Source organism: Crotalus tigris, unplaced genomic scaffold, assembly GCF_016545835.1.
Source record: "Crotalus tigris isolate CLP2741 ecotype Arizona unplaced genomic scaffold, ASM1654583v1 scf7180000017552.641344, whole genome shotgun sequence".
Classification (NCBI taxonomy): Eukaryota; Metazoa; Chordata; class Lepidosauria; order Squamata; family Viperidae; genus Crotalus; species Crotalus tigris.
The window spans coordinates 400,225-414,131 of NW_024096470.1; the positions used below are offsets into that span (position 1 = coordinate 400,225).

Below are 13,907 nucleotides of genomic sequence, written 5' to 3' on the forward strand. Positions count from 1 at the left end.
GAACTGTCGAGGACGACCTGTACTTTATCACTTTTTTCCTTTTTTGGGGGGTCATTAAGTTTTTGACACCTTGCTAGGCGACTGGTGATACTCGGATATTGCCATATCCTAAAAGTGGTACAATGGCTGAAAATGTTGAAAAGCCCTGTTGTATTGGACAGATTTATATTGAGGAAGATGTACTATTGAGTAACAAATGGATCCAGGCAACACGTTGTTTACTAAGCACTTATGATTTGGAAAAACATAAGATTTGTCAGAGCATGCACGGTTTTATTGTGCGAGATAACCCAGGAGTAAACATAGTAAACAATGGTCTATAGCAAATGGTGGTTTATCTTACATTATCTACAATATCATACACCAGGAACAATATACATACATGTGCTAATACAGTAGGATCGAACAAACCACAGTTACAGCAGGAAACGGAAGAGAGAAGATAACACAGCAGCAGAGCCTTCCCTTTATACAAAGACTCTTAAAGAGACACAGACCCTGCTGAGTCATTCCCATCATTACATCTTATATCTTACAATACACAAGCTGGTTAGCTGTTAAATCAATACCTTGACAAAATTTATTTATTTATTTATTTATATAAAACATTTGGAGGGCTACAGATGATCTGACCCTTGATCTATCAGAAAGGAAACCACCCAAATTCCCAAGAAGGATTCCACATTGGTGCTATAGGAAGTTCTCGACTTACAACTTCAACTGGGATCAGCATTTCTGTTGCTAAGCACAGCAGTTGCTAAGTGAGTCATGCCCAGTTTTAGGACTTTTTGGCCACGGTTGTTAAGCAAATCACTCCAGATGTTAAGTTAATCATGTGGTCATTCAGCAAATCTGGCTTTATCCACTGACTTTTGTCAAGGTAATGATTTAATAGCTAACCAGCTTAGGTAATGTAAGATGTATGAGGTAATAATGGGAATGACTCCGCAGGGTCTGCGTCCCTTTAAGAGGCAGCAGGGTCTGTGTCTCTTTAAGAGCCTTTGTATAAAAGGGAAGGCTCTGCTGCTGTGTTCTCTTCCGTTTCCTGCTGTAACTGCGGTGTGTTGGATCCTGCTGTATTAGCACGTGGATGTATATTGTTCCTGGTGTGTGATATTGTAGATAGTGTAAGATAAACCACCATTTAATATAGACCATTGTTTATTGTGTTTACTCCTGGGTTATCTCGTGTGATAAGATGCTCTGACAACTTTGCTAGCTGGAAGCTCGTTGGGAAGGTTACAAACGGGGATCGCATGATTCCTGGATGCTGCAACTGTCATGAATACATGCTGGTTACCAAGTGCCCAGAGGATGCTGTGACTCTACCTCCAAAACCGGTTGTTAGTTAATAATATACCAAATCTGAAGGCAGGAAAACTTGAGGAAAAGGAGCGTTTACCGTGTTCCACTTCTGCTTCTCTCTGAGCTACAGTCTCGTTATCCCGGATAACAGAAGCAGCGGTCAGGTGATGAAGTAACTTCTCCAATCCCGGATTTTGCTGCTGCCATCCCTGGGAATGTTCCAGGCTGTCTTTGGGGAGGAACAAGAAATCCAGGCCACTGATCACCTCCCAGGAGACGGGCTTCCCTGCACTGAGGGCATGTATCACCACCTGGCACTGGAGAGGAGGCAAGGAGTTGCCATCGGCCATTCCTTGCTCCAAGGCTGGTGATGGGCTGAAAAGGTAGGGGGGATCCAACAGCATGTCCCAGTCAAGATGGACAGGTGACAGCAAGTTGCCTAGAAAAGAATAAGCCATTGGGATGCAGAGGCAAGGTTTTGCAGCAGGACACGACCTGCTCAGATAATTCAGAAAGTGGGGTCTTTGGTGGTCTCTGAGCTTACAGTAGTGGCCAAAATTGTGGAAACCTTTTGGGAAAAGTGTGCAGTAGAAATGCCACCTTTGGTTAAGTTTCCACCAATTTTTCTTCTAATTCTTTATAATTATAGCCTTGTTCACTTAATAATACTATTTTACATCTTTTTCTGGGCGACCAGTCAACTCTTTGCACCATTTCTTTAATTTTATTACATTTTACCAGCTCACTAAACGAAAAAAAAAAAACCCCAACCAACTTGATAGCGATCACATAACACACTGACAAATGTCCACCTCTCAGCTTCAATACATGATGCCAAAAGCTGAATCCTACTGTGATCTGATTGGCTCATTGCCAAAACAAGATGACACCTGATTGGCTCTCTAAACACTCATGCTCATTGGCTACAATCAGATGAAGGAAAGCTCCCTGATATCAACCTAAGCAAGTTGTGCTTCCTTTTTCTGGTTATTTGGCTATAACTTTTCACAGAATACAGTACAGATAATTGAACAAACTTCGTTGCATTACATTCTTGATTAAATTATCTTTCCATTGATAGATAATTTTATGGTACTACTCCATTATTATTAGCCATCAAACCTCAAAAATACACTTTTCCCAAAAGGTTTCCACAATTTTGGCCACGACTGTACTGTGTTTCTCCAAAATAAGACCCAACCGGAAAATAAGCCCTAGCATGATTTTTCAGGATGCTTATAATATAAGCCCTACCCCCAAAATAAGCCCCAGTTAAGATAGTCAGCCAGATGGACGCATTTACTACTTTATTTCCCCGAAAATAACACCTAACCGGAAAATAAGCCCTAATGTATGTTTTGGAGCAAAACTTAATATAAGATCTTATTTTGGGGGAAACACAGCAGTGGGATTTTTTTGCAGATGTTTCATTACCCAGCTAGCATTGATGTTGTTACGTAGTTGGGTAATGAAACATCTGCAAGAAAACAACCAAGCTCAGAGAATACTAAGGACCCCACAGCTCAACCCTGAGAATATTCTCATCTATTAGTACCAAGTCCTGATGTTAGTTAGTTGGGACAGGAAATGTCTGCAAGAAAACCACCATCCACAGAAAATACCAGGGACCCCGCCATTCAACCCCCGAAGTACATATACTTTCTCTTCTATTAATTCCAAAAGGTGAAGCAAGTCAGAAGCATTCCTTTTGGCTGCTGCTAGCGTTGGACCTCATGAATATTCATTTCCCCATGTTTGGAACTCTGGCATAGTGCTCACCATTAGAAGATCCCTGCCACTGACATGGGTCTGCTTCAGCGTAAGCCAGAATGAAATCTATCTTACCATTTTTCAAATGTTGTATTCATTTATTGGGTCTATATCAGGGGTAGGCAACCTTGACTCTTTTATGACTCGTGGACTTCAACTCCCAGAATTCCTGAGTCAGCTATGCTATGCTGACTCAGGAATTCTGGGAGTTGAAGTCCACGAGTCATAAAAGAGCCAAGATTGCCTACCTCTGGTCTATATCGTACCCTTTTGTCCTGTTTTTGAAGGCAGCTTACGTGGGGAACTTCATTTTTATCCCCATATGCTGTGGGGTAGGCTGGGCTGAGCATCTACAAGTGGCCCAATATCACCCAGTGAGTTTCCACACCTGAGAGTCGATTTGAACCAAGGTCTCCCTGGTTCAACACCTTAACCCAGTGGCGGGATTCAAATATGTAAACAACTGGTTCTCTGTGTGGGTGCCGCTTCCGGAAGTCCATTCTGGGCCTGGGCAACAAAACATTAGCTACCGGTTCTGCCAAACTGGCTGAATCCCATCACTGCCTTAACCACTTCATAACACTCACTGTCTTTCTACTTTTTACGCGCTGGTAAAATTCTCAACCTTTCCAGTTTGTCCTTATCGTCCTGTTCCCAAACTACATCACCTTTCTCCATCCCCTTCACTCACTGGAATCAGCAGCAGCCTGGGGCTTCTTCTGCAGCTCAGGCCCAATCTCATCCAACTTCCCTTCCAGAGACCGATTGGGTTTCTGGGATACTTTCTCCAGGGCTCGGCGTAGCCGACGGGAGTCCAACTCGCCATGCGGGGAAGAGAAACTACGCCCAGACATGGCAGTCTTAGCCAGGGCTTTCTTCTTACGCATCAACTCTTCAGAGCTCAGGGCAATGGATACCTTCAGGGAGAGGAAAAGAGACAAGGGTCCAAAAATGGAAACCTCGGGAAAGGATGTAAGAAAGACAAATGATTTTCGTTGTACAGATCCAGGAAGGACCTAGATGTCCTTTATGCAAGAGTGATGATGATGATAACAACAGTAACAGAATAATAGAGCTGAAAGGGACCTTGGGGGTCTTCTAGCCCAACCTCCTGCTCAGGCAGGAAATCCTGTACCACTTCAGACAAACGGTTGTCCACTCTGTCTTTAAAAACCTCCAGAATTGGAGCATCCACAACTTCTGGGGGCAAGTCGTTCCATTGGTTAATTGTTATAAATGTCAGGAAATTCCTCCTTAGTTCTAGGTTGCTCCTCTCCTTGGTTAGTTTCCATCCATTGCTTCTTGTCCTACCTTCAGGTGCTTTGGAAAATAAGTTAACCCCCTCTTCTTTGCCGCAGCCTGTTAGATATTGGAACACTGCTATCATGTCATAGCAGAAATGACCGTCATCGCCATCATTATAAAGCATAGATGGGGGATAACGAATTCAGAATTCAGAGAAAGAATTGGAGCCTTCCAGGAATTAATTGCACAACTGACTGAGTAATGGATGGAAACTAGTCAGAGAGAGAAGCAACCTAGAACTCTTCTTCTTCTTGTGCCATATCCGTTATCGGACGTTGGCGATCATGTTGGCGATCCTGTTTTCATCAGCAGCCGCACGAAAAAACGCTGCTGAGTTTTGTCCAAACCAGTCCCTTAGATTTTGAAGCCATGATGTTCTTCTTCCTAGAACTAAGGAGAAATTTTCTAACAGAACAATTCATCAGTGGAACATCTTGCCTCCAGAAGTTGTGGCTGCTCCATCACTAGAGGTTTTTAAAAATTGGACAGCTATTTGTCTGAAATGGCATAGGGCAGTGGTGGTGAACCTATGGCACGGGTTCTCTGTGGGCACACGCGCCATCGCCCCAGCCTCGCCTCCCCCCACGACCCCCTCCTCTCCAGCAGCCCCCCTGAAGGAGAGTCGCCCCTGAGTGTGGCCCACACGGAGCAGTGCAGCCAAGGACATGGCAGCCAGGCAGTGTAGACAAGACTCTGCCCTCACACCCCATCATGCACAGTTGATGCTGCAGGGCGTGGGGAGAGGGCGTGGCCGTCATAGCGCTGCTGGGTTGCCTGGGTGATCTGCAGCGGGCCCTGGAGGCAGTAAGTGGTCCTGTGGGCAGGCGGGGGATGGGGGACAGAGCGGAGGGGGGCGGGGGGGTGGAGTGGGGGCGGGGCCAGTTTTGGGGCACTCGGTCTCTAACAGGTTCACCATCACTGGCATAGGGTCTCCTATTTGAGCAGGGGCTTGGACTAGAACAGCGGTTCTCAACCTATGGGTTGCGACCCCATTTGGGGTCGATTGACCATTTTTCGGGGGTCGCCAAAGAAGGCGATCTGCCATTTTCTCCCCTCAGGGGGCGGCGCTGCGCCTGCGCGCTGCGGGGTGGCGGCGCGCATGCGCACCGCGCTGCGCATGCGCAGAACGTTTGTGTGACGGGGTTGCCATCACACAAACGTTGAGAACCGCTGGACTAGAAGACCCTCAACTCTGTTCTTCTGTTAACTCTACAAAATGCTGATGTCAATGCTGCAAATACTGTATATTCTTGCTTTGACAATATGCAAAACTGTCTGGCATTTATTGGGTTAATAGTTAGCTTAGACTGGGCGGGGGGGGGGGAAAAGCCCGGGAAAGAAAGAGGAAGTAAACTTTTGACCTTCTCACTAATTGGATAATGTGACCTGTGACTGCATGAGAAGGGAGGGGTTGAGCAAGGAAAGCTTGATGCCAGCGACAGGAAGTTCAGATTCTGGCATAACCAGTCCAACATGGTGACTGGCAAAAATTGTAGCTCTTGCAAATAAAGATTTTAGGAAACATTCCTGAAAGTTCTTTGAAGTGCTTCATTAGTCGGAACATGTGACAGCTGGAGAAAGTAAGAGTTTTGGGGTTCCTCACCTTAGCCGCAGCCCTAGTCTGAGTCTGGGTTACTGGAGCAGACTTAGTGGAAGAGTTGCAGAGAGACACAGTCTTCTGTCCTTGCTGTGAGGGGCTTTCAAGAGTCTGGGCTAAGGAGCCTTCCTCTGGAGGTACATCTCTGGAGCCGGTAGACTCACTGCTGGTAGAGCTGTGGCATAAGCCCTGGCTAGGGTCAGTGCTGACTGAGCAGTGAGTAAGCACATATTGCTCCTGGATGTAGGAAGGCTGGTAAATCCGCTTCCAGATGTCTCCTCCAGACACAGGATCTCCACCTGCCAGGGAGAATAATTTATGGTGACCGGCTTGGAGAAATTTGCCAAGTTACGCCTCAGCTGGAAAGGTCAAGAAGGGATTTAGATCTTTCTCTATGCAAAGATGTGCTCTAATGAAAAGCCACCTTTTTTTGGCGCCTTGATTAATTCAAAGGGGAAATTTACTGCAAAGATACATAAACAAAAACCTCATGGGCTCCTCTAGTCTCAGAAAGCCTCAGGGACAAGAAATCGTTAAGCGTGAGAATGATCATGGTTGCAATTAGGAGTTCAATGTTCCTGGGATCATTTATTAAAGTGTCACATTCATTTTTAATGTGACCGAAAGGGAAACTATTAAACGGTAGTACACAGTGGCGAGTTAACCCTTTTCGCTGTAGTTTCGTTTTAATGTAAATGCAAATAAAATTACATCGCAGGGTTTGTTTGTTTTGGTCCTATTACAGTACTTTTCGGAATGTGGACCTTCAGCACCGTGATGCACCTTCTGTCTGGGGAAAAAAGGGTGCACCCCGCTGCATTAGCTCTGCAGCAAATTCTGTATTTTTTAGACCCACAAGCACTGACGACGTTGCCCAGTTTGGGTAATGAAATGTCTGCAAGAAAACAACCAAGCTCAGAGAGTACCAGGAGCCCTGAACTCTATCCAATCCCACGTCGCAACCTCCTTTAAAATGGATATGAATATTGCCTTCCAAGGCCTGCACTTACTCTTCATGGACTCATCGGTGTCCCCAGGTGAAAACTTTGTGGATATTTCCTGGGAATTGTCGTGAAGGCCCTTGCAGCACTCTGGATTATCTCCAGATGAAGGTGGGAGGGCTCCATCCTGTCCTTCTACCTCCTCCTCGGATGGAAAGGCTGGCCCTGCAGATCCTCTAGAGAAACTTCGACAGATTTGCTCTCTGGCCTAAGGAACGCGGTAACAAAACAACAACAACAATACAGGTAAGCCTTGACTTACAGCCATTTGTTTAGTGATCATCGGAAGTTACAGAGGCACTGAAAAAAGTGGACTCATAATCATTCCTCACATTTATGGCCATCACAGCAACCCCCACGGTCATGGGATCAAAATTCAGGTGCTTGGGCAACCAGCATGTATTTACAATGGCTGCAGGTTACCCAGGTCACGTGATGGCCATTTGCAACCCCTGGATCCCGACGAGCCAAGTCAATGGGAGAAGCCAGATTCGCTTAACGACCGTGTGGCTCACTTTGTAACTTCAGTGCTTCACTTAACAGCTGCAGCAAAAAAAGGCACAGGCTTACTTAACAACTGGCTCGCTTAGCTACAGCAGGGCTTTCCAACCAGTGGTATGGGTACCACCTGTGGTACATTGGCACCTGGCAGGTGGTACGGGACCATCCTAGGAAAGTGGTAGCAGGGGAGGGGGAATGAGCTGAACTAGTGGCAGCATTGCACAAGCCTGAGCGAGAGACGGCTGGAGCTGCAGGGCTGTCAGGGCTCAGTGGAAGCGCCAGGATCAGTGCCGCTTTCCAGCTGATTGGTGCTTCTTCGGGGCTGTCAGGGCTCAGTGGAAGCACCAGGATCAGCGCCAGGCTCCAGCTGGAGCTCGGTGCTGATTCTGATGCTTCTGCTGAGCCCTGAAGAAGCAACAATCAGCTGGAATGTTGCAGCTTCCCCAGGGTCTTGTGATTTACATTCAGATGCTTGGCAACTGATTCATATTTATGATGGTCACAGTGTGCCAGGGTCATGTGAAGTGACCAAAACCTGCTGCAACCACCCAGCAGATGGGGGGAATAAAAACCAAACACCCCCCCACCCCACCTCCGCTGCCAATTCTCAACAGAAATGCTCACAACAATGAAAACCTCAGTGGGCAGGCAGATGTCTTGCTTGGCTGTGGCTTGGGGGTACTTTTTTCAGTGCTATTGTAACTTCGAACAGTCACTAAGCAAACTGTTGTAAGTTGAGGACTACCTGTACTTTATCACTTTTTTCCTTTGGGGGGGGGGTGATTAAGTTTTTGACCCCTTGCTAGGTGACTGGTGGTACTCGGATATTGCCATATCCTAAAAGTGGTACAATGGGTGAAAAGGTTGAAAAGCCCTGAGCTAGAGAAATTCTGCTCCCAATTGTTAAGCCGAGGGTCGCTTGTGCATTTGTACCATGCGTGACATGAAAACCTGATATGGAGAAAGAAATAATGGCTCTTCCCCCCCAAGGATTGTGACAGGCCAACTAAGGCTTTGGGCGTGCTGGATCCAGGGGATGGTCACAAAGTGAAACCCAGGGATGATATGTCATCTACTTTTGAAGGAAACAATTGCTCAACTGTTGCTTTCTTGTCCCGGAAGCTGGCAATGTGGTAGAGGGTGCAGTAGCTGATGAGCCGGTCTCCGGGATAAAGGGCCGCGATCTCATTGGGTGACAGCAGGGCCTCCATGGTGTCAGGCACGTACCAGTCAATGGTGATGTCACTCACAGCTGGCTCAATGGCTTTCTTCAAGGACTTTATCAGCTGGGGGCAAAGCACATTGAACATTCAGCTACGGCAGTCCATGCTCTACTTAAAGGACCTGGTGGCAAAGAGGTTGAGTTCTCCACCAATCAAGTGGAACTCAAAATATCATGGGCAACAAGGAAGGAGAAGTCCACATTTGAAAACGTGCTGGGAAAACTCCAGAAGGTGACAAATGGAAGTAGATGGTGGTTTTGCTGAACTTAACATGCCTATCCCAAAGGTGCTTTTCCAAAAGGCAACTGGACTTTCTTGGTTTTGTCCTTGAAAAACATTTTGGTTCTCATCCAAAAAGCTTCTTCAGAACTGAAGATGCTTCTTGGATGAGAAGCGAAATGTTTTCAAGGAAAAAAACAAAACAAGGAAATCCAGTTGCTTTTTGGAAAAGCACCTTTGGGACAACCATGACTGGATGATTGAGAATCTCCATAGACATTTAACATGCCTATGTTCCCAGTTGCAATGTATGGCTGTGAAAGTTGGACCATAAGAAAGGCTGAGCGCCAAAGAATTGAGGCCTTTGGGCTATGGTGCCGGAGAAGACTCCTGCGAGTTCCTGGACTGCAAGGCGATCAAACCGGTCAGTCCTGGAGGAGATAAACCCTGACTGCTCTTTAGAAGGCCAGATCCTGAAGTTGAAACTCAAATACTTTGGCTACCTAATGAGAAGGAAGGACTCACTGGAGAAGAGCCTAATGCTGGGAAAGATGGAGGGCAATAGAAGAAGGGGACGACAGAGAAGGAGGTGGCTGGATGGAGTCACTGAAGCAGTAGGTGTGAACTTAAATGGACTCCAGAAGATGGTAGAGGACAGGAAGACCTGGAGGAACGTTGTCCATGGGGTCGCGATGGGTCACAACTTCGCAACTAACAACAACAACAAGTTAATACTATTAATCTTAGCATGCATTGTGTGGCTTTAAATTACTGTATTCTTCCTCCTATCCAAAACCCTCACTTGTTGGGCCCAATTTGTCTGATATCCTTACTGTCACAGCCCTTTCAGCCCTCATGCGCCAAAAGATTTTTGGAAAATGACCTCTGTGCTTTCCAGGAATAGCAATGACATGCTGGTAACATGGTAAAGACAACATTTCTCCTAGGTGATACATAGTTCATCAGCCCTGGTGCTTTATAACGCGCAGGGTCTGATGACGGGTTAAATGCCTACCACCCAAACCTGATGATTGGGAACCTGTGATCAAATAAAAAGCATTATCCAAGGCATAAGAGCCCCACCTTAGGCTGCAATCTTTCTCCTGGGCTGAGGAATTCTGCCTGGCCTCTGCTAACTTTGGCCAATCTCCTGAGGAGCTCATGGCAGGCAGCAGAGCCCAGGCCAAAAGTGAAACACCTGCAAGAAAGAAAGGGCTGGACTTCAGAGACAGAACTGCCACTCCTTTGTATTCATCCCATTCCAAATTGTGCATGTTGCGTGCAGTGGTCCTGCCATGCCACATCTTTATGGCTGCCAAATGTTACAGCTGCCCTTATCAGCCATTTGTAGAAGTTGAAGCTGTGACTTCTGAATTCCAACTGCTCTTCGAGCATGAATTGGCTGACTGCAAATGACATCATAAAATAATAACTGAATAACAGAGTTTAAAGGGACCTTGGAGGTCTTCTAGTCCAACCCCCTGCTCAAGTAGGAAACGCTATAACATTCCAGACAAATGGCTGTCCAATCTCTTCTTAACATCCTCCAGTAATGGAGCAAAGAGGTTCCACTGATTAATTGCTCTGTCAGGAAGTTTCTCCTTAGTTCTAGGTTGCTTCTCTCTTTGATTAGTTTCCCTCCGTTGCGTCTTCTCCTGCCCTCAGGGGCTTTGGAGAATAGCTTGACTCCCTCTTCTTTGTGGCAGCCCCTGAGATATTGGAACACTGGTATCCTGTCCCCCCTCGTCCTTCTCTTCATTAAACTAGACATACCCAATTCCAGCAGCCATTCCTTATATGCCTCCAATCCCCTAATCATCTTTGTTGCTCTTCTCTGCACTCTTTCTAGAGTCTCAATGATGGACAGGCTTCCAAGAGACGCTGACGATAACAGACACTGAATTGTTACTGATTTTAAAGCAAGTTTAATTATATTTTTAATGGACATTTTATGGAACAATATCAATTTTAGCCATAGAAAGTGTGGTGTGTGGGCGTTCTGTGAAATCCAGAATGAACACCTGGGACATTGTGGGCTATTCAATACTTGAACATAAGTTCATTTAGTGTCCGTTCCAAATTACAGCAGCCCTCCAAATATTGGAAGATTGCTATCATGTCACCCTGATCCTTCTTCTTCTTAAACTGGACATACTCGATTCCTGCCACCATTTTCATGTTTTAGCCTCCAGTCCCCTAGATTTCTCTCATCACACAAATGACGCAGATTATATCATTTGGGACAGCTGTGTTATGCAATGGACAACAGTGGCACGCTCCACATCATTTGGGCGATGCTATTGTGATCCCCTTTCCGGATTGAAAGTGGACTCCATTCTACCCTTACATGGGAGGGGGGAGGTCCCGCCTCAGTGTCTGCAAAATTGGTCCTACAAGTTTTCAGTGTGGTTTATTTTGAACTCCAGGTGAGTTGTTTGCGGCAGGTATCTGTTGGCTTAAACCTCACAATATGGAAATTTCTCTTCCTCAAAGTGATCCTAGGGCCAGATATCTGGGTAGATAAATTTACAGCCTGGAACAGAAAAGCCTAACGTTTGTGGCTGGTTCGTATTATTTCATACCTGACAGTGCTTGCTTGTCTCCGGACTAGCTCAATAACCTTGCCTGGGTTTTCTACGCTGGAATCCGTCAAGATAAAGAGCTGCCGTGGATATCCGCGGTGGAGAGGCTGTCCCAAGCTCCAGTTCAGAGCAGCAAGGAGGCTGGTCCCGCTCACATCAGCCCGTAGCTTCTGAATATATTCACAGGCCAGCCTAAGGATGTCCTGGGGAGATAGAGAGCAGTTTACAGAGACAATCTAACGCAGGGGTCTTCAAACTTGGCCCTTCTATGACTTGTGGACTTCAACGCCCAGAATTCCTCAGCCTGATCTAAGGAGCTATTTACATTTTTTTTTTTTTTGCAATAAAGTAGGGCAGGTAACACTGTTTGCGGACAGTGACTGCCCTTCTTCATTGGGGCATTTGTGGTCTCTGAGGGCATGGCGGTTCAAGGTGTATGTAGTGGTGGGATTCAGCCGGTTCGCGCCGGTTCGGGAGAACCGATAGCTAAATTTACCTGAATTCAGAGAACTGGCTGGCTTCTGGAAGTCCAGTCTAGGCCTTGGAGGCCTCCCAGGTCTAGAATGGCCCACCGGAAGTGCATGGATACCATTTCCGGAACTCCGTTCTAGGCATTGGAGGCCTGGAGGAGGACTCCCAGGCCTAAAACGGCCCACCGGAAATGCATGATGCCACTTTCAGAAGTCCGTTCTAGGCCTCGGAGGCCCAGGCCTGCACCCAATAAGAGAACCGGTTGTTCAGGTATTTGAACACCACTGCATAGGGAAGATCACAAATGGTGATCACATGACCCCTGGACGGTGCAACCACTTTAAATACATGTCAAGTGCCAAATGTGAATTTTGATCATGTGACCGTACTGATTTATTTATTTATTTATGAGACTTATATACCGCTTTAAGTGCAAGCACTCTCTAAGCGGTGTACACCAGTAAGCAATGTATATATATATTTACATTGCCCCCAACAATCTGGGTCCTCATTTTACCTACCCCGGAAGGATGGAAGGCTGAGTCAACCTTGAGCCGGTGAGATTTGAACCGCTGACCTGCTGAACACAGTCAGCTAAAGTGGCCTGCAGTACTGCACTCTAACTGCTGCCACGGTGGTAAGCATGTGGACCAGCCTTATGTTCCTTTTTTAGTGCCGTAGTAACTTGACATGAACGCTAAATGAATGGTTGTTAAGGAGTACCTGCACACAAACAATGGCTGGTGTGATCTTGGAAAGGCCAGTTGTGAATAAATTAATAGGAATTCCCAGGGATCATAGGACAGATTTTCATGCCTTGCATTCTAGCCCGTTGTTAGACCCGCTCATTTCAAAATAAATGAAGACCAGCTAGGCTATTTTTTACCCTTTGGCCAATCTGCACATCTTGGTGAATTCAATTTACCAGGCACAGAATTCAAAGTTACCCACAAGACTTGATTATCCTTATCAAAGGGTTGATCAAAAGGTGATCAGAATGCCTGAGAGAGAAGATCTGCAATGGGGCCGAACATTCTTCCTGTAAAGCAGGGGTCTTCAAACTTGGCCCTTTTTTGACTTGTGGACTTCAACTCCCAGAATTCCTCAGCGTGCCTGGCTGAGGAATTCTGGGAATTGAAGTCCACAAGTCACAAAAGGGCCAAGTTTGAAGACCCCTGCTGTAAAGAGTAGCAAAGCCAGCAGTAATTGGCCAAACCAGGGTCTCCTGGAACACACACCGAATTCTGCACAGATTCCCAGCTCAGCCCTGGGATGGTTCAGCCAGCTTGGAGAGGGTACTCACATTATTACAAGGCTTGCTCGTCTTGAAGGCTGGTCTGATGTTGGGGCCAAAGCCCGCCACATTCAACAAGCTGCTGGAAGGAAGGCTCTTTATGGCCACCAGCAGAGCATCCTGCACAGGAAAAGGGAGAGAAAGTCAAGGTTACCATGTGGATGTATTTCTTACCTTTCCTCTGGGTGCAAAAGATGGCATGATGGGGGCGACAGGACAGCAGTCTTCCAATATTTGAGAGGCTGCCCCAAAGAAGGGGGGGGGTCAAGCTCTTCTCCAAAGCCCCTGAAGACAGGACAAGACGCAATGGATGGCAACTAATCAAGGAGAGAACCAACCTAGAACTAAGGAAGAACGTTCTGACAGCTAGAACAATTAATCAATGGAATGACTTGCCTCTTGGAGTTGTGGGTGCTCCATCACTGGAGGTTTTTAAGAAGCAGCTGGCCATCCATTTTCTGAAATAGTATAGCGTCTCCTGCTTGAACAGGGGGTTGGACTAGGAGACCTCCAAGGTCCCTTCCAACTCTGTTATTCTGTTATTGTTAGGTTCTATAGCACACATTTATCCCCACCACGACAACTACGTGAAGGAGGCAGGGCTGAAAGGCAGCAACTAGTCCAAAGCCACTCAGAGAC

At 46.4% G+C, this 13,907-nt stretch overlaps 1 protein-coding gene across 9 annotated transcripts in view; it reads right to left on the reverse strand.

Annotated features, from left to right (window-relative positions):
- The window catches only part of VWA5B2 (von Willebrand factor A domain containing 5B2), a 76,733-nt gene that overhangs the window by 12,790 nt on the left and 50,036 nt on the right, over positions 1 to 13,907 (reverse strand). For 8 of the 9 annotated variants that reach the window (XM_039346983.1, XM_039346924.1, XM_039346967.1 and 5 more), the window contains 8 exons: positions 13,278 to 13,388; positions 11,504 to 11,706; positions 10,005 to 10,119; positions 8,580 to 8,765; positions 6,988 to 7,186; positions 5,984 to 6,276; positions 3,767 to 3,992; positions 1,403 to 1,744 (listed from right to left, as the gene is read on the reverse strand). In XM_039346983.1, the coding sequence (XP_039202917.1) occupies positions 1,403 to 1,744; positions 3,767 to 3,992; positions 5,984 to 6,276; positions 6,988 to 7,186; positions 8,580 to 8,765; positions 10,005 to 10,119; positions 11,504 to 11,706; positions 13,278 to 13,388 (1,675 nt within the window). The remainder of the gene's footprint in view (positions 1 to 1,402; positions 1,745 to 3,766; positions 3,993 to 5,983; positions 6,277 to 6,987; positions 7,187 to 8,579; positions 8,766 to 10,004; positions 10,120 to 11,503; positions 11,707 to 13,277; positions 13,389 to 13,907) is intronic. The other variant, XM_039346988.1, reaches the window with a different exon arrangement.